Source organism: Hibiscus syriacus, unplaced genomic scaffold (genome assembly GCF_006381635.1).
Source record: "Hibiscus syriacus cultivar Baekdansim isolate YM2019G1 unplaced genomic scaffold, ASM638163v2 tig00117056_pilon, whole genome shotgun sequence".
Classification (NCBI taxonomy): Eukaryota; Viridiplantae; Streptophyta; class Magnoliopsida; order Malvales; family Malvaceae; genus Hibiscus; species Hibiscus syriacus.
Window position 1 is genome coordinate 3,974,724 of NW_024063539.1, and position 20,754 is coordinate 3,995,477.

Sequence of the window (20,754 nt, forward strand, 5' to 3'; positions counted from 1 at the left end):
AACATTTTATCAATGTCTCTATAAAATTCATATTTACATCATAAACTCAATAATTATAAAGATCACATAAAAGATTATATCTTTATAAAATAATTCTCTCACATAATTCTAAATTTTAAAACATATTCTATATTTATAGAGAAAACAAACCTAACCATTAATAAAAACATTAAACTTCAAAATATTATTTTATTAGGTTCTAACAAATATTTTATATTATTAAAATTATTTGTACACAATTTATATTTTTTATTATTAATATCATAATTTCATTTTATACTTATTTGTTAAATTCATAAAATTCTAATAATCTATTCTTTTAGAAAATTTTATCTATGTAAAATAATCTTAAATGATAATCTCAAAATGCTAATGTTTTAAAAATCTTCAGAAATTTAAAATTCATAGTCCAAATACAATTTTAATAAATAAAAATTATATTAAAATCTAACAACTCAGTCCTATACATAAACAATAAACAAGCTTTAACTTTTATATTCACAAATTTCCATGATATAGGGATCATATGGGTTTGTTTCTTCAACATTGTTTAATGAAAGAAGAAGAAGATATTCCCCACTCAATAATGTAGCTCCAAAGATGCCTTAGCGACATGTTGAACACGTAACTCAATGTTTGACACTATTGCGTTCGTTTTCAATATATATCTAAACCTAAAAGCAAACTAGATAATTACCAATATTTACAGTTAAAGGAAAAAGGTATATGTATAATAATGGAAGCAGTACCATAGCTGGCACTAGCTACTTCTACTTGTTTATGTTGTTTAGATGTATAGTCTTTACGGTAAGTAAAATCCGACTCGACTCGAAAAATCGAACTTTTAAATTTAAAGTTTTATCCTTCTTGACTTGATTCATAATTTTATCTTCTTAAAATGTGTTTTATGTTTGATGAAATGATCAACTGAACCCTACCCTTTTGTCTTTCACATTTTTGGAACTTCAAGAAAATACACACAATCACGTTGAATTTGATGGTGAAATGGAAACTTTCCATGAAATGTTCTCACATTTTTTTCATGATTTTTGCAGATATGGGATTTTTTTCCTGTTGGTCTAATCAGATAGAGATATCATATGATCAAAGCAGTCTCAGTGTCTGTTTCCCCTTTCCCTACCCTTATAATTGATGGGAAAGTTTACCAACACACAATCAGGTGTTATCCTTGCTCTTATCCATTTCATGTTTATTGGATTTTGTACCTTCTGCAACTGTTTTCTCAAGTTAAATATATTAGACAATGAAGTAAACAAACAATTTTGTTCTTTTTTAATCATCTTCACTTTGGGTTTGAGGAAAAGAAAGTTCACATTGCATGGAATGCTGGGCTATGAAACATAATGATTTTTTAGAATTCCAATCATGGGAGTTCATTTCTTTTTATCTTGAGCCCTTCAGCCATCCCCTTTACTTGAGGTTCCTTTTGAATTTCTTTGCTGTTTGAGAAAAGGAATGATCTAGGGGGTATTATTTTTCATTTTTAAATTGTTCGTGTCTTGATACTTATGATACATAAGATTTATATTTATATATATGAATACGAAGATGTGACTCTTTAAAGACCTTCCAAATGATATTATACACGAATTTGAGAAGCATAGGTTGATTCCATGATTACATATAATCATCGTGTATCTAAAATACCAACCATGTAATACTAGTTTAACTAATTTCAGCAATGCATGCGTGTAAACTCATGCACACATGCTGCAAAAAGGGTGTATCTTTCTCCCCTGAAATGCTTTAAGAAACTTTTTAAAGTTAATAGTTATGTTATGCATAATAAGAATATTGTATTAATTGTAGTACTCGATAGAACAAAGATATTATTTTTAGTAACTCTTTTTCTTAATGCACCATTTTTAGTAACTCTTTAATATATTGAACAAGATATTGTTTTTTAGTAACTCTAATGAGTACTGTTAACAAAATATTACCAGGAAATTGCTAATGAAGATGAGCCTGAAGAATAGGAAAAAGGGAACTTATTCAATTGCAGTCATCATTGTAGAGTGTAAGCTATCATTAACCTCATAATCATGTCTGCGATATTAAGCTACATCATTTTTATTCTATTTGGTACCCTTTTTTTATGTGAAAATTTTGAAGCTTTCAGTTTCATGATTGTCCTCCATTAATGTCACTTCTTGTATGGTTTTTGTTCTCTTCTGTTTGCCATTTTTCCCAGTTGGGACTGAAGATTAAAAAGTCACTGTATTATTTTTCAGCTTTGCCTTCTTTTTACATGTGAGCTCTTACAAACACTGTTTGATTCATGGGAAAATGCTGAATGGAAGAGAATTTTCAAGGAAAATTAAGTTAGATCTTTTGTGCTAATGATTTCTTCATCTCTTCACTGAAAAAGAAAATGATTTAGCATTTTGGTAGGAACAAGTTGATGTTATTACAGAAATTTATGTTTAACATGGGACACATAGTTGAATATAGATGTTAAATAATATCCTTCAAAATATTTACTTGTCGCCAATCTATGGCATATTCTTCACGGTAAAAGCAAGAAAGATTCAGAACAAATTTTCATTTTTAAGATGAAAATTTTATTAAAGCAGTCTTCAATTATTTTAAACTAATTCCGTACCCCTACCATTTTATGCATAAAGAAGAAGAAAAGGCAGTAATCTAACTCATAGAAGTTGATTAAAAATGAAAAGGGGGAAAATCAAAACTAGTCCTAGCATTTAAGTTTTTCTTCCCCTTTAATGGAGTTCTTGCAATGAGCAATTGCAGATTGAATTGCAGCCTGCAACTCTTCCATGGTGCTATCCCTGGTTGAAGAAGGAGACCCTTTGTTTGCAACAAGAAGACCACTATGTGTAGGTGATGTTCTCATTGAAGAAGGAGCTGAATAATAATCTCCTCTCCTTCCTCTCCACCCTGGTTTTTTGTTCCTCGAGCTCAAATCACCTGAAAAGGAGTAAGCTTGGCTATGGATATTGTGATTCTCTCTCTTTCTTCTGAACAGTAACAATGGCCTAATCATCCTCATGTACCTCTTCAACACATGACTCACATCGAATCTAATCTTCTTCTTGTGATTCTCTTTCTCTTCTGTTTCTCTAACGTTGACGCCCCCTTTCTGCTGTCTTTTTGAACTGAACAAAGAGAAAGACTTTGACTTGTTCTTCACTTTTGCTTCAATGGTGTGGCTCTGATGACGATGATGATGACTGTGGCTAACCCTTACGTGCTTCCGGATATTGCCGTCGCTTTTGCTGATGGGTTTTACAGGTCTTGGATCATCGAATAACTCTCTCCCCGGAACGTTGAAGCTGTCCAATGAACTTGTTGATAAACGTGGGGGGACAGGGAGGTGAGAAAGGAGATGAAGGGGAAGCAAATGGCCATGGAAGAAAATGACATCGGCCGGAGACAAATCGGCGGCGATCGAAGATGGGGTTTCGGTTTTATAATCGGAGACTAACTCGGAAGATGAACGGAGAGAGATTGTGAAGGAGAAATCATGAGAAGGAGAGGGTGAAGGAGCTGAAACAGGGGATAGTATTGATGATGACCCTTCTTTTATTTCCTCTTTTAACTTGCTTTCTTCTTCTTCTTCTTCATGTTGCTGATGATGAGTATCCATGATTGAAACTAAAGCTGCCTTCAGAGTACAAAAATCTGAAGAAATTTCTCAAAAGTTTGATTATTGTGTAAGAGTGGGAAATAAAGAGATGGAGTTTGGGGTTTAATGTGTTTGGTACAAATGAAACATATATATTTGCTAATATGTTTTGCATTATTCTACAGTATCAGACCAAAGAAAAGTCCAATTGGTTTTTTTTTCAATTATACAAATATTTAAATAAAACAACTTAAATTCTTCACTTGATATTCAAATCCATGATAATTTTTTATATATAACCCTTTTATCACTATATCTAAAATCAATTGTTAATAATATTTATAAATATAATTCTTAAAAAATAATGAATTAATTTAAAAAATCATGTCTAATTACTAGGATAAGTATTATTCACACATATCTCAATTACTAATTATTATAAATTCTTGTATTCAGTTAAGTCTAACTAATCAAATTAAACCATCAACTTTTCTTTATTTAAAAGGATATCATTTGATTGTTTTATAAAATATAAACTTATAAAAAAAACTAAATTAATATCAACTTAATTTAAAAAAAATTAAATAACTATGTCATTTAAATTATTTTGTAAAGTATTTATAGTAAACAATTATCCATATGCTCTCTCTCCCTCCCTCTCTCTCTCTCTCTCTCTCTATATATATATATATATATACCACTTTCCTAAAATATAAATACACTTGTCAAAATCTAACAATTTAATCAAAAGAAATTTAGATTAGAAACATACAAATTTGGGCACAACAGGCGGATGGACTGAATGGCAATAGTCACGGTGAAATGCATAGTTTATATATTTTTGGATACATGTCCTCTCTCTATCACCATAGTTGTGCCATTCAAAGGCTTAGGGCCATGTCCACACATACAGTATAACATGTGCATTCATTTCAATTCCAATCGGTCAAAGTTGGAACCGCAATATAAAGCAAATTACTTTTATGACTTGACCTACTAAACTTCCATCTTATCATTTTGATTTTTTTTTATGATAACAGATTGGACTATGTTTCTTTTATAATTCCATCATTATCTTACCTGATATGCTATCATTTTTTATTATCTTGACGAAGAATTTGCAGAGTCATGAATGTTTTTGAAGAAGTTGGAGTCTACTCTCATGGCTTGAAATTTTACGAATTTATTTATATAATATTCTTAACAAAATTTGTGTTCATTTTTCTATTCAATCAATTAAAGAAAAATAATGAATATATATATATAATTTAAAAGTTGATTTTTAATATTTTTATTTTATTTTATCAATAGATTTGGCGTATACTAGTTAAACTAGTTTGTTTAGTTTTGACCAGACTTATTCAACAGTCAAGTTATCTATCTAAATCAAAAGGTCTTATTGAAATTTTTAAAAAAAATGTAAAAATATTAGACTTAAAGTATTCCTTTTAAAGCCTCAACCCTGGCTAGCCCATTTTGTAAGTTGATAATATGTTTATAATTTTATTGTATATATTGTGTATTTAATATCACATAAAAATGGAATTTATAATATATCATCATACAAATTAAAAATATATTAAGTTACCTATATATACAAGAACAAAATAAATACATTAATGAAAGAGAAATTATATTTTTTTAATTTTTAAATTAAAAATAAAATAATAATATTAATAAACTAAACTGAAATTTAATTAATCATTTACAAATATATGTGAGCTTAATCAACATTTGAGTTGTATAATTTGTGTTCAGCCAAATTTAAATATACAAAATGTATAAATCAGACTTAACATTAACATGAGTGAGGATTTAGAATGGGAAGCAATTTTTTCAAGAGTTAAGTGAGATGGTTGATCCCACACACGTGTAAGGTGTAAAAGAGGTGAGGAATTTTGTTCATATAGTTAAGGTGAACATCCCAATCATGGTGGCATTATTTTGGTGGACTCTCTCTTCTAAAGGTAAGCAAAGCCATGAATGTCGAAATAAAACAAAGATTTCAGTTTCCAATCAGGATGGATAGGGAGATGTATTCCTGAAAATTTTAAATTCTCGTAACATGGACTTGGAACATGGAACAGCCGCAATAATAACTCAACAATCATACAGTTAATAAATTAGATTAAAGTTGGAATACATACATCCATTGCAGGTCTTGGTGTCAAGTAAATCTATGAACAAAAAGGGTAATTAGTTTCTCAATCATATGCTTCCAAGAAAATCTTAAAATGGCAAAATCATTGCAGAACCATGTATTACCTGCAACATTGAAATTAATAAAACAAAAACAAGTGAATACGATATTGATTAATCATAAAGGCATAACAGCTGGAGCATAGGAAAGTTAGATGGCAAAAACAGATGGCAAAACAATAGAAACAGAATATTGACAGCACTTGAAGAGAATATCCGATACATGGTCGGACATGTGCACTTGTTCCCAAAACATATCCGTATACGACACTCACTTCAGTATAGGCAATATAGCTCCTACAAATTACAATCTCTTGCTAAACAAGCATAGTTCCTGAAACCAACACCTTATCAAACTTCAGCAGTATTCATCTAAAGTGATTACCTGAACGATACTGCTGTTATGGCTCAGCAATCCGAATTGTTCGAAGCTAATAGCTAGTTACTTTGTTCGGAACCGTTCACCCTTATAATGTAAACCTAGAAATAAGGGAACAAAGTGAAGAATGACTTACTGAAAACATGGAAGCATAACAAATATACAGTTTATGCACATAGACAAAAGTTCCAATGATATCAGAAAGGGATAGTCTGCAGTAAACATAGACCATGTTTTAAAGACAGAGACAAAACACCTTAAATGCTGTATGTCGAACTAACTGAAAAACCACTGCGTCCCCATCGACCAACTTGTGAGCAACTGCAAATCCTTTCCATCCACCGCTAAGTCCTGCTTTTCTAGCCAAATATACAGTTGGATGCTCATGGCCTTCTTCGTCAATTAAAGTCATAACCTCGTCACGCTTTGGAAGATATGTCTTGCAGAAGTGCGCTGGAAGGCCCTGTTGTCGTTTTTCACAAAATAGTACTGGTTGAGAGATAAATTAACACAATTCTTAATATGAGGAACCTACTCCTTTTCCTTCTTATTTCTTTCTCAAGTCCAAATGATCAATGTCTAGTGCAAATGTAGTTCTTTCTAAATTAACAAACCAATCATTTATCTTAGCAGTGAAACATGCAGAAACCATCAATAACAGCAGCAGTGGTCTATCCCATAACCTATGTTTAAATCATGAACCAAATCAGCCGAATACCAACCTTAAGTATAGACATCGAACAACCTTTCCAAATTATTAGTTCCCTACCAAAAACACCAAATGATTTCCTTGAATAACACACGCTACAGCATGAAAGCGCATGTTCATATCATAATCATGTTTAAAGTATTTTATAATGTACATGAATTTTGATTGGTGTTACAAAAAAAAAAATTGGCCGTTTTTGAGTTTTCATGTCAAGCATTGGTATACCACCATGTATTAGATTGAATAAGCAACAACAAAAAGCAAAACACAATGAATGGATTGGCAAACCAACCAGCCAAAATCCACCAGTAACATGTGATTGAAGCATGGACTTGATGAAGACAGGGAAATCAGGGCCTAAATCAGATTCCAATTTTTCTGCTTTCTCCAAAGCTTCTGCTCTAGCTTCATCTGAAGCATACACCCGATTCGACAAATCCCTGTGCTTAGATACCCTAAATTTTACACACGCAAAAAAAAATAAAATAAAAAAGAAATAAAAAAACATTAAAACAACTAAAATGAAGCATATAAAAAAACCCAAACAAACATTACCTTCTAGGTATCATCACTTTGTCCACAAGAATCTATTGGAAAAGATCAGGGCAAGATAAATGTCAGATTTTTTAATAAACCCAAGAACTGTATTGAGGAAACCACTCACTTCTTTATAAACCGGGGCGGGTTTGTTGGCAACACGACCCGATCTCCTAACCACCACCAGTTGTTTTTCGCCTGTCCGATGCTTTGAGGATTTTCTCTGTTTGGGATCAAAAGAACAATCCAAATTAAGCTTCAGACTAGTAAAAAATGATTTCAAGAATTGAAGGAGAAAATGCAGAGAGATGGAACCGGAGACGGAGAGGGCTTGAAAGATGGGGTACGAAGAGCTTGAGAGAGCTGAGGAAGATTGAGAGCTTCCATTCTTTTCTTGTTTTCTTCCACTCGTTTTCGACGGCATTCCTCGTACGACAACATCTTCTCCTTAGCCACCACCATTGTTGTTGGCGATAATCAAAATCAAAAGAAGTATTTTTTTAAATCAAAATAAAAAGAAGTATTTTTTTTAAAATCAAAATCAGAAGAACTTTGGGGAAATGGGAATGGCGCATTGATTAAAAGCAACACACTCGACCGTTGGGTTCCCACGTATTGATTTAAATGGGTTTTATTTATTATTTATTATTATTATTTTCCTCGATTGAACCACCATTCGAACAAATATTCAAATTCAAAATGGAAATGAGTGTTGACAATTTCGTCTTTCCTTTAATTTTTCCGCGTCTTCTTTCTTGTAGTACTGCTGAAGAAAATGCAGTTGATCTTGAAACTTGAATCGAGTATAGGTATAATAAGGAAACTTTTCATTCTTAGTGCTATTTTACATCCCACATTTCAAAGAAGGGAAAGGAAAAAGAATATTGTTAAAGGAGAAAGGTATAAAGCATTAATTTCTTATAGAAACATAAATTAAATGTAAAAAAAATTAATTTATAAACGCATTTTTTTTTTTGTTGAAAGAAGGCTATTATTCAAACAAATTATACATAAGTTAGCTTTTCTAGTAAATTCTCTATACAATTTATGTTAGAACAGAGGTCTAACAGCTCAAAGCATGACATTAACCATTTATTGTTCAACAAAACAGAAAAAAAATCAGAAATCACATATTTCCCCCCTTTTAGGAGTTGCAAAGCATTCCTTCTTCCGATGAACAAGCCTCTGCCAAGAGTAGTCAACAAGATATGATTATAGCCTGGATCTTCGAATGCATTTGATTGGATTGAAATGGGAATTCCGCCGAGAGGTATATTGGTGTCGGCTTGAGGAATCTGATGACTTTAGATCCCAACCTTCAACATTCTTCGGAACACATGCGTCGAAAAGGATCTGACCAAGAACCCCGTGAAGATTAATGCTTGGTGGGTGAGGCAATGGGACCAAACCTTCCTTGTGTTGGTCTTGCACAGACCCGAAATCTCTTCCTTCATAATATTCTATTGAACTCGGCAAGAGGAAATTATCATTTTGCAGCAGAGTTCCCCGGAAACTCTTGCTTGGGCTTAAGGCTATTTTGCTGATATTGGAGATCGACTCAGAGATTTCATCCTGCGCCCCTTCTGATTCAATCCGTTCACCCTCGAATTGTTGAATATTTCGGGAATATAAAGCAGCTGCCTTACCAAGAAGCTCGGTCACAGCATCCTTGTAGCCAATTGGGTAAGGACGGTAATGACCTGCAAATACCATTAATTGGCACAAGTTGAATAGTCAATGCTATTGCCTGAATAAGATATAGCCTTCAAAAATCTCTATTCTTTAGGTATTCTCTCTTTGATCTCTTTGTTCTCGCATCTCTGTTATTTCTGTCAATTTTTCTCTACTGCTGCATCAGCCAGGTTTATGTTTAAGATAACTGTACAACCTTTTGTATCATGCAAATAAATGGGTCTGGATCATAAAAAGTTTCTTTCAAATGTATAGCATAAACATGAGATCCTTCCGAAGCTTCTTGTTTAAGCCTTTTTTTTGGGTAAAAAAGATGGTAAAATCCCATTGCTACCGGCATTTGTGCAATAAAAAACCATATGTTTCATGATGTTAGCTAAAACAAGAAAAGATGGTGGCTGCAGAGCATGTGATGCGTGTTTGAAGATGAATAAATGACTACTTGCATTATATGTAAGGCTCCACTTTTACATCCAATCTCTTCAGTTTAAATATGTTTAACTGAACCATGGTTAAAACTTAATATATCTCATAAGTTTAGAAACTGACCTACATGAGGTGAACCATTGAACTTCACAAGTTTTAAATCAGCACCAAGTTGTTGCATTCTTTTGAGCGAAATTGCAGATAATTTGATAAGGAGCAAGATCATCATTTTCAGAGCATAATATGAGGTAAGGGCCCCCCATTTTCTGCAAAAGACTTCTATTTGTAAATAAAATATTAAAAATGGAAGTAATAACTTGAATAACATTTTTTATGGTACACTTACAACTGAAGCATATAGAGTCTGCCAATACTCAGCACGGTGGGATTCAAACCTGCTGAGGAAGAGAGCATCAAGACCGGAGGAAATGCCATTTGCTATCCAAGATACTATTCTGGGTGGATTAGATATTTTGAGAACACTTGGGTGAACAGCGAATCGAGCACCCAGATCACTGGTAAAATCCACCGGACTAGAATCAAAAATATGTCCCGAAAAACAATCCTTCACCAGTTGGAGATCATCCTTCACCAGAAGTAAAATAATATTTAGAATGCAAATAGAACTTAAATATCTATAATAATGTTCATAAACAATATTGATTATAACTCAAGGAGAACATTTTTCAGCAAATGCCATTATACCACCATTAGTTGTTTTTTATATCATACGAAAAAGAGAAGCAACAATTTTCAGTATCGATACCTTAATAGCCCCACTAACACCATTTGTATATTTAGAAATAAAGAAGAAGGGAAAGAATGATTGCTGTGGCATGATTTAAGTAGTTAGTAAAATGTTTGCATCTTGATAGAGAGGCAACATACCGGATTTACTTGTACTTCACACAATCCATCGATCATCTGCAACAAGGAAATATAAAACTATGTCACCACAACAAACGAAACAGGCCTTTAACATATAAAAGGTATAAACAAAATTGGGTTTTTCAAAGTGGATACCTGAAGAACCTTGTACATACAAGCCTTCGGACCACCAGAAAAAGATGCAAAAACCACGGGGCATGGCCTCATCTTCAGCTCCTGCATAAAAAAAATCAGAAAGAGAAAACTCACTCAATACACAAAAGCATAAAATTCCATCAGAGGGTGTGTTCCAATCTAGCCAATTGAAACACTAGAGCAAGATTAAAGAGTCCGAGCATCGAGATTGAGATTGTTTTCAGAATTACCTGAACAAGCTCTATAAGAAGATCAAGTGCTAGAGCAGCAGCCTTCTCTGGGAAGAACCTGTACAGATTACCAAAAACATCAAAATCCCCCTCCAACGTCAGTCAACGCTAAGCAGATGAACATCAAATTTCAGTTCAAAAGCAACAATCAAAGCCACGTGACCATATACAGCAATTCAAACCAAATATCCCTCAATTTCATAATCCATAAGAATAGCGTAAGTGCAGAACCATTCGTTTTTAATCAGAAATGCAAAATCGTCATAGAATTCAAGATCAAAGCATTAAAAAAATGGCAATAAATAAAATTCGACAATAAAAAAGAAACCAATTCACAGAACAGAAATCAGGTGCTACAGTAACTCAAAAGCATCCACCAACCAACAAAAAACGATTAAATAAAAAGCAAATCAAACCCCAAAATTAGCTTAAACAAACACATACATGTTTAAGAACTCTGAATGACAAACGAGAGAATCCCAACCCAAAGAAGCGTAGAGCTGAACATAGTTCTTCAAGTGCTTCTCTTGACTGGACATCCAAGCAAACACCACAACTATACCTCCTCCGTTTCTCCTTCTTTCAACCCTATCTTTTCTTCCCCAATAAAATCTGCCCCCAAATCCCCACATCCTCTCGTTGCCTTTACCTCTTCAACTCGAAGTACCAAGCAATAATTAAGCTTCTCTTAGCTCCCTGCACCTCAAGAAAAAAGGTAGAAACCGCATAGAATTTCACTCAATCTCTCGATCGTATATATGAATTAGATTAATAATGCAAGTGTGAATTTTTTTTTTTTGGTCCGCATTTTATAGGGAACCGTGAACGAAAAGTCCGTTTGATTTCCTGCGATTGGTTTTACCATATAAATCTAGCAACCGGGGATGTCAAGGTTGCAACAAGACGCTTTGTTTTGTTATTTTTATTTCAGTAAAGTATGCTCCAAGTCCCTGTGTTCTTTATGTATATGAAATTTAGTTCTACTTTTGTTTATGCAAATTTAATCATCTACTTCCCAATTTTAACACCGATTATTAGTATTGTTAAAATTATTTCTTAAATTCTATCATATTTTTATGACTTCATTTTTACTCCTTTAAAAAAATGGATTTACCTTGAATAATAGTGTCGATTTTTTTATTACATGACTGGTAAATTACTATTTTTTTCTATTCTACACCGTCACAACGAATTTAATAAAAGATTTTATAGTATTAACATTTATAATTTAGTCAACAACTTATAAGGCAAGTGGTTAAATCCCTCCCCTAAGTAGAAATTGTTAAAAAAATTAACTATTAAAATCTAAAAGTAAAAGGATTAAGTTCCTATAAATAAGAATAATAGGACTAAATTATAAATATACAAATAGCATAAGAACTTGAAGCACATTTTAACCTTTTATTTTTTATTTTTCATTTTTTAAGTTGCAATAACTGGTGTTATTACAAATAACATATCAAAATTATAATAGAGTCAATTATTACAAAATCATGATTCAAATGAAAAATAAAAAATATATTCAAAATTTTTTATAAAGAAAGGAGGGATTATAAGGAATCCAAATTAAAATTTAATGTTAATCAAAATTAAAATTATTTAACAATTAATTACAATTTTAGTTAACTAGATATTTTTTAATTTAGAATAAAATAAATTTACTCGAAACTTATATAAACCGATTTTTTTAAATATAAATTGAAAACTTTTACTTTTCTTACAATAATACAAAATTAATTAAATGACTCACATTTAGCTCGAGTTGATCTTGAGAAAACTCCACAATTTTGGATTATTTTGCTAATCATTTATAAAAATTCAAAATGACAGAAATACCACTCTTAGCCCTTGCGTGTCAGTTAATAATTGGAGGACTAGATATGCTAACTTTCAAAGTTTTCTTCTGTTTGGGGTGCTCACAAATGTGAAAATGCAGCGAACCGTAGGAGAATGGCTCCCATCTTTTGCGTTTTCTTTTATTTTCCTTATATTTTTGGATTTTTTTTTTTAAAGTAGAGGTTGTATTATTGTTGTCCTTATCTTAGGATGAGCAATCGAGTCCATCCATTACCATGACCAAATCAAAGTTATGGCTTCAAAAGTGACATCATGGAAACATATCTCTAACTCAATTTGATATTTTCAAATAAAATAATATTTTTTAGTGATCATAATTAGATGATGAATTTTATATTCATAACAATTTTTATTAATTTATAGTGATTATAAAGTAGTATATGTTTGAAAGATTTTTCATCATTTGATAATTAATGCTTAAATACCTCTAAAAATATCGTGTTCGAACCTAAAACCTTTATAGATAACAATCATCTCTTAAATATTAAAGTCGTTTGATTTATGTTATATAACATTTAAATTCTCATTAATGTTTTCTAACTCGTATATACGATTTAATTTGACTAAATAATTAATTGCTTTTTTGTATATATATTATATGTAACATGTGAAACTGATTAAAATATATTATATAACACGATATTAATAAATAATTATTTGTAGAGTTTATTAAGTGACTTTAACAGTTTAATGAGGTATTGTTATTCATTGAGGTCTTGAGTTCGAGCAATTATATCTGTAGTGCTTATTGTCAATAACTACGATATATTATGATTAAATATTATCTTGTAATTATTTGAACTATTAAAAAATTCATAATTATTTATACATATAATACTTGTAAGGATTATTTTAACTAATTATTTATTTTATATTTTAAAAATTGTTTATTTCACATTCAAAATCGTAATGGCTTGTAGTTTAAAGTTTCTTTCAAACTATAAAATGGTTGTAAATCTTAGTTTGTCCACACTTCATTTAGTTTTACTTTATTCGGTCAGAGTTTATATTGGAATGGATAATTGATAAACATATGTCATAACCATTTTTTTTTAAAAAAATTATTAAATATTATTTTTTAAAAATAATTATGACTCGTGTACTTAATTAATCTCTGTTGTTAATTAGTATTTGTTAATTGTTATCATTTTCAACACGTCATATATGCTTTCTCAATATGGTACTAACTTTTAACGAAAACTTGCAAGAAATACATACATAACATAATAGTTTATAATCTCATCAAATTTATTTTCTTTTACACTTTAATAAATTAATTATATTCGTACATTTGTATTGACTTCATGCTATTTTTTATATCTTTATGTTTGTATTGTTTCCCCCCCCCCCCAAAATATTATAATTCTTTAACATACATTTTAATATGTTTGTATATGTATGTCATGCTCGTATAATTTATGTAACACCCCTAACCTGTACCCCGACCCGGATACGAGTCTGAGGTGTCACATTGACTTTTCAAACTTTGACTCTTGACAAAATTCAAAGAATATTTAAAGCTTTCATTAAAGTAAAAGCAGTTTAGTTACATAATTTGACCACAATAACCAAAATCGATCAGAGCATATTTAACTCAATCAATTAGTACATGCCAACTATATTCAAAATAACAAAAATCATTTAACTCATCTATTTTCTGATCTGAAATCTTGTAAGGGAGATGCTGACCTGTATTGCTCCTCACAACTTATATATTCACTTTCTGTAACCTGCGTGTGAAACACTCACACGCTAAGTCGATGACTTAGTGAGGCATAAAGAAAAACACATCTAATGGAATTCATACCCACTAATCATGCATGACTGTTTTATGCTATCAAATTATACAACTCATTTACATATACATCAACATATATTCATGTATATTATGTAACATATATCATAACCCCTATCACACATATATCATATCATGCAATTCATATCACACATCATATACATATATCACATACATTGTTCTCATATCACCAACCTGTTTATCCTTACTAATTCCCTTGTCATTACTTCAATTCCGTCATATGAGCATATAATGAATATAAACATATTATATATATTTTAATATGCCACAATACATTACGAATTTCTATAATCATATAATACATAAACGCATAGCATCTCATATCACCATGACATATATGCACTTCTACCATGTCATGAGAAATACACATATCATTATATCAAATTATGTTCTCTTTTCAAAGCCCATGTACACATGTGAGAACTATAGATATGTGAGTCTATAGAGGTTGTGCACTATGCTGTCACCACAGCTCGTATAATTGCACCGGAGTGCCACGTAGAATTGCACCGGAGTGCCGTATAGAATTGCACCGTAGTGCCATATAATAATGTCCATAAGGACCACACATCATTCCTTAAGTATACTAGGGATCAAGTATGTGTCTCACCAGACTTCACACATGTTCCAAATAATACATATATGTCCTGAAGGACCACATATCATTCCTTAATAATCATATACATATGCCAAGGATCAAGTATGTGTCTCACCAGACTTCACACATGTTCCAAAGAATACATATATGTCCCGAAGGACCACATATCATTCCTTAAGAATCATATACATATGCCAAGGATCAAGTATGTGTCTCACCAGACTTCACACATGTTCCAAAGAATACATATATGTCCCGAAGGACCGCGTAGACCCTCTACTCTTGGCATGCCAACTATACCCCTAGCTCTCATGACACATAACATGGGCATTAATATTTATGTTAACATACATTCACATATACACATAGTCATGTAGTTCTTTCACATAGCTCATCGTCATACAAATCACATATCACATATACATATGAACCCATGGTTCACTTACGAGTAGAACATTTCCATATAATTGCATAGTCATATAATATTTCATATAACATATATTTTCTCTTTCATATATCTCATATCATGTATCATATCTTGTGATCATATAATCATGTTACTTATAATCACATAACTTCTACTCATAGAGTTCAACATCATTAAACTTAGTTACATTTTTCATATCATCATACATTTATATATTCTTATATGTCCTATCAATAACCTATAAACTTACTCATATTCTCATATATCATATTTTAATATAATTTGTATAATAATACTCTATAATTGTATCATATAATGATTTTACCCAAATACTCCTTTATAAAGTTTATATTACAGGTTCAATTAGTCTCATTCTATCTTATAAATAATTTCCACTTATTTAATATCATTTTCCTTTTCCACTCACATAAACCATCTATTTATTTAGTTCAATTTCTCATGACTTCCACAATACTCTTTAATAAAACTTTGTAGCTCTTCACTATAATACATAAACCATAGTTTCCTTTAATTTATCAATCTTCCCTATATAACTTATGTATCCTTATTTATGCCCTCGAATTTATACTATTCTCTTAGAGTCTCCTAACATTTCTCGTATAATCACTTATACCATATCATATGACTTATACTTGGTTATCTTATTCTCTCGTGTTCATTTCATTTCTTATGACTCTATCATATAACTTATTCCATGTTTTTCCATTATTACATAATAAAGTTTTACATAAATCATATAGCATATACAAAGCATATCATTATCTTTAGTCATGCATACATACAATCAATGTAATACAGATAATCACATATAATTATAACAACACATAATTTTGTCCATGACTTCATGCATATTACTCTAGGAAATAGACTCATCGCAAGTCTTATTTCCATTAAACACTACATATCACTAGTATGCACTCACCTTGTCCTCGCTAGTCAATTACAATCTCTTATCTTTCCATTGATCGATCTTACTTGCCAAATGTTCCGGAATTGCTTTACGCGCAGAATCTACATAAATGTACATTTTGAGGCAATCATTAGATACCTACACCTTGTAATTGGATACTAGCAACTTAAACGAACTTATTAAACCAATATTCACATTTTTCCTTTAGGGGGAATCGATTCCCTCCTGTGGGGGAATCGGTTCCCCTATGAGATTCTGGAATTTCTGGTTCGCTTGAGGGGTATCGATTCCCCATTGAATGGGTACCGAATCCCTTGAATGGGTACCGATTCCCCTTGCCCAGAAATCATATTTTCAGCACGAAATTTACTTCATTTCATCTTAAACACTTCATATTTCAACCTCTCCTATATACTAAACTCAAACACACATACTTAAGCCCATTTGTACTCATTTAATCCATCTTAATTCTCAAAATCCTCTCCTCTTAATGAAATTCAAGAATTATACTCAATTTTCAACATGTTCTAAATTCCTTTCTATCACTCCAAATCTCTTAATTCAACTATTGACAAGTCAAATTCAACTTATCAACTTTATTTCAAGATTTCATTCAAAAACTCAAAATCTTTAATCTCTCCTATACCTTTCATCTTGTTGTTTTATAACCAATTAAGCTTTCCTTAAGCTTAATTACTATCCAATGAACAACACCCAACCTTTAGTTGAACAAATAATCAACTAATGAAGAATTTACCTTTGCCCTTGAGCTCTTACGGGAGGAGAAAGAAGAAAGGAAGAATAGATGAAATGTTTTCATCTTCCACGTTTCAATCTCCTATTAAAGGTGATAAAAAATATATTTATTGTCAAATGACCATTTTGCCCTTTACTACTTTGGATAATTACTAAAAACTTCCAGGGATTATCTCCACATAAATCATTGAACTTTCCAACTTTTCCACTTTAATCACCAAATTCTGAAATTTTACAATTTAGTCACTAACCTATAATTTGGGATGTTACAATTTATTTATGTGACGTATCGTATTGTATATAATTTAATTAAATTGTTTATCACTTGAATTAATCTCAGTCGATACATACTATTTAATTTTAATTAAGGACTGGCTTTTCAATTTTTTTGTTGATTAAGAAAAAGCAAATGCATGTGAAAGCAGTGCGTGGTACGTTTCACATGATCATGGACTAATTAGATAATTAATAAACTATATTTTGATCCCCATGCTTATAATTTATACAAGACTATGTTTAAGCCCATAAACCTAAGATACAATACACATTGAAGCCGACCACAGATCTGGTAACGGTTTGAGACTTTTAATTTTTGCATGTTAAAGGTCTGTTTCCAGCTCTGATTCAATGACCAAATATTAAGTAAAGAAGTGTTGTAATAATGATAGATTTTATAATTATAGAAATAAATATGCTTGTATTAAATAAAATTAGAATAATTTTATCGAAAAGAGAGATGAGATTACAGTGATTTTTCAATTTACTGATTTTTTTTCTTGTGATATTTCTTGCTTTTTCTTTGAGGTATATTCTTGATATATTGAAGAAATGAGTTGCTAGGGGATCATTAATCTGCATAATAAAGTAGTGGCAAACTATTCACTTTCGGTAATAGGGGCTCCCTCTTAAAATCTCTTTCATTGTGTGTAATTTTTTTAATTTTTTTGTTCTTTCTCTTTTATAGAATTATTGTTTGAGATTCTTCGTCCAAATTATAAAAAATAAACAGTCAAAATTATTACTTCATTTTTTTCGTAATAAAATTTCATTTAATTTGATTTAAATAATAACATTTTTTAATCGGGATTTATGTCTATCAAATCCATATTAATAATTAGGTATTACAAAACAAAATGCACCTGAACTCGTTAATTGTTCTCTTCGGAATTTTTAATCGATGATAAATGAATTATTGTTATTATTTGAGATATCTCAAATAATACACTATGAATTTCATAAGTGTAACATTTAATGTTAAATAATTAAAAATTATTTTATCTTATACTCGCCGATTAATTAAAAAAATATTATCTTATTTACATTTTTTTTTACATTTTGAAGAGAATATAATCGATTGACTAATTATAAAATATGAATATCATAAAATAGATTATAAATAATAAAATTTACAAGCATTCCTAAAATCCAAAAAAAAAAAAGAGTGTTCCGGGTGCCAAGCTAATAGAAGAGAGAGAAGGGAAAATCCAAGAGAGCAACAGTTCACTGGAGCGGGGGCTCCTCCGTATTTAGAAGCAAATTTGATTGATTAACGCGATCTGGTGAAACCCATTTGATCCATTTGTTTAGGGAAGCGAAAGAACATGGTGGGATGAGGCAGTGGGCGAAGTAGGTTGGAGATGGCTAGAGAAGGCAGAGGACCGGAATGGGGTGGTTCGGGTTCGGGTCTGTCTCCGTGTAGAAGAATCACTCTGATTGTTTGCTCCCTTAACATTTTTATTACTCTCTATTGTCTCCATTCTCTCTACATTTATCCCAACAAAGATCATGGTGGTGAGTTTATATTAGCTTGCCTTCGGTTTTTCTGGAAAAATTCTGTTAATTAGTCTTTTGATTTTCTGGAGTTGCTTTTTTTTTTTAGTTGTAAAGCATACACCAGATCATATAAAAAATGGAACAATCACTTAGAATTCGAAGAGCCAATGAACCTATAGATCATGTTAAATTGGTATGCAAATTATCCAATTGTTCCTTTTTTTCTCTTTCTTTCCCCCGTTTGTGGTGGTAGTATTGAATGTTGATATCTGTAAATAAAGGTAAAGCGATTAAAGCTTGAATTTTGGGGTGAAGAAGAGTCAACGGGTGTAGCTGAACTGCCACAAGCAGTTAAGAATAAGATAACTGATGAGATACTGCAAAGATTGAGAAGTTTGAGACGAAATGCTACTGCCAGCTAGCAGCGAGGTTGGTGTCTGCCTAAGCTTTTCATTTTTTGACTGATTCGGGTGATTTAGCTTACAGTTTCAAGTGAACACGATGTTGTGTTTCTGTTTATTCTTATTTGGTAACTAGTGTTCTATTGTGGTGTAGTTATACATGGATTGAGCATTTCTGATGTTTTAGGATAAGACTATTTTCCGTAAAGTTGAAGATTGTAATCTTTGTATAAGCCAACGATTACAGAGTTTGCTAGTCCATTAATAATCTATTAATGAAAAATCACAGTCTTAGCTACATTCTTATTACGGAAACTTGCAGATGTGTTGAGGTATAAGAAATGCGATACTGACATTAAGAATCGAGAACATGATGATAACCCTGAGGGTGTGGAAGATACCGGTAATTGTTCAATTTCTCCTGTTGATCAAAACCACAAACTTGGGAGTGAGTGTTGGATAATGCGAACGTATCCGATCCAACACGGGCATGTTCAATATTTTATCGAAGTTTTTGTTTTTTCTTATAATCGAGGAACATACCCCGTATACAAATGTTCGGAGACAGGTTTAGGAAAACTAAAGAGTTGGAGAACATAGGTCAAGATAACATGCATATTTTAAGTTGATGTAATGGTTAGAAATGGCTGTCAGTGAGGTCTAATACTCTTGTACAGAAGATGACGAACAAAATTTAGCGGGGAGGCCTCTCCCAACGGAATGCAACCCTGAACTTCATACTGATTACGATGGTGATTGTGTTCGATGGGGTATTTCCAATCCCAAAGAAAATGCTGGTGATTGCTGCCAGGCTTGCATAGATCAGGCGAGATCCGCAAAACCAGATGAAAAGAAATGCAACATATGGGCAGGGTTTTAAAAAACGGTCCGCGACCATGATTTCGGCCGCGATATAGCGGTTTCGCCGCCGTCCGAGTTACCCGCGACGGCCGCAATAGCATCCGCGACAGCCGCAATAGCGCCCGCGACGGCCGCAATCACGGTAAATCCGAAATAACCGAAAACGCGACCGCGACCGTGATTTGAAACCCTGCATATGGGTTTATTGTCTTTCCGAGTCCGGTTGCTATTCCCCATATAAATACGAACACAAACTCATGGAATACTGGCTGAAATACGTAAGTGTTGTTTTTCAATCCATTAACCATTTCATGGCACTTTAGCATCCACCAGAAGTTGTTTGCAACTCGAAGCTAATAAAGAAAACTAAATTGCAGTCAGAGAAGCCGACTTTGAACTTTAAGGACCGATACTCTAAAGAATACAGAACCCAAAGGCGCCTGTTATCGTTCCTTGGGTACCCAATGTCATTAGCGTCTGAACTTCAAGCAACAAGACATGATCGTCGGCAGTCAATTCCGAGATCCCGCTG

General features: G+C 32.0%; 2 protein-coding genes, 1 long non-coding RNA gene and 2 pseudogenes across 3 annotated transcripts; 1 reads left to right on the forward strand and 4 right to left on the reverse strand.

The window, feature by feature from the left end:
- Nucleotides 1-2,624: 2,624 nt before the first annotated feature.
- On the reverse strand, nucleotides 2,625-3,729 carry LOC120198381 (BRI1 kinase inhibitor 1-like). The gene is made up of 2 exons (XM_039199734.1): nucleotides 2,711-3,729; nucleotides 2,625-2,668 (listed from the first exon to the last, which is right to left on the reverse strand). Exon 1 carries the CDS (start codon nucleotides 3,626-3,628, stop codon nucleotides 2,717-2,719), a length of 912 nt encoding a protein of 303 aa, XP_039055665.1. The 5' UTR covers nucleotides 3,629-3,729; the 3' UTR covers nucleotides 2,625-2,668; nucleotides 2,711-2,716.
- A 2,456-nt stretch (nucleotides 3,730-6,185) lies between these two features.
- LOC120198383 (B3 domain-containing protein At5g42700) lies at nucleotides 6,186-8,029 on the reverse strand. The gene is made up of 7 exons (XM_039199735.1): nucleotides 7,957-8,029; nucleotides 7,747-7,925; nucleotides 7,559-7,654; nucleotides 7,450-7,481; nucleotides 7,187-7,349; nucleotides 6,442-6,648; nucleotides 6,186-6,286 (listed from the first exon to the last, which is right to left on the reverse strand). The coding sequence occupies exons 2-7, from the start codon at nucleotides 7,891-7,893 to the stop codon at nucleotides 6,245-6,247; spliced, it is 687 nt and encodes a 228-aa protein (XP_039055666.1). The 5' UTR covers nucleotides 7,894-7,925; nucleotides 7,957-8,029; the 3' UTR covers nucleotides 6,186-6,244.
- A 427-nt stretch (nucleotides 8,030-8,456) lies between these two features.
- On the reverse strand, nucleotides 8,457-11,564 carry LOC120198380 (annotated as a pseudogene).
- Nucleotides 11,565-18,534: 6,970 nt separating this feature from the next.
- Nucleotides 18,535-20,754, reverse strand: part of LOC120198377 — a 39,190-nt pseudogene continuing 36,970 nt past the window's right edge.
- On the forward strand, nucleotides 18,637-19,602 carry LOC120198385. Its single transcript, XR_005523364.1, has 3 exons — nucleotides 18,637-18,978; nucleotides 19,067-19,153; nucleotides 19,242-19,602. It is a non-coding gene; the product is annotated as an uncharacterized LOC120198385 (long non-coding RNA).

Bases quoted from the DNA above. Each gene is read 5' to 3' on its own strand.
- LOC120198381 (XM_039199734.1), bottom strand. From the start codon at position 3,628: ATGGATACTCATCATCAGCAACATGAAGAAGAAGAAGAAGAAAGCAAG.
- LOC120198383 (XM_039199735.1), bottom strand. From the start codon at position 7,893: ATGGTGGTGGCTAAGGAGAAGATGTTGTCGTACGAGGAATGCCGTCGA. The intron at 7,482-7,558 runs GTGAGTGGTTTC...CTTTTCCAATAG, and splicing joins CCGCCCCGGTTTATAAAGAA to ATTCTTGTGGACAAAGTGAT. The intron at 7,350-7,449 runs GTAATGTTTGTT...TGTAAAATTTAG, and splicing joins AAAGTGATGATACCTAGAAG to GGTATCTAAGCACAGGGATT.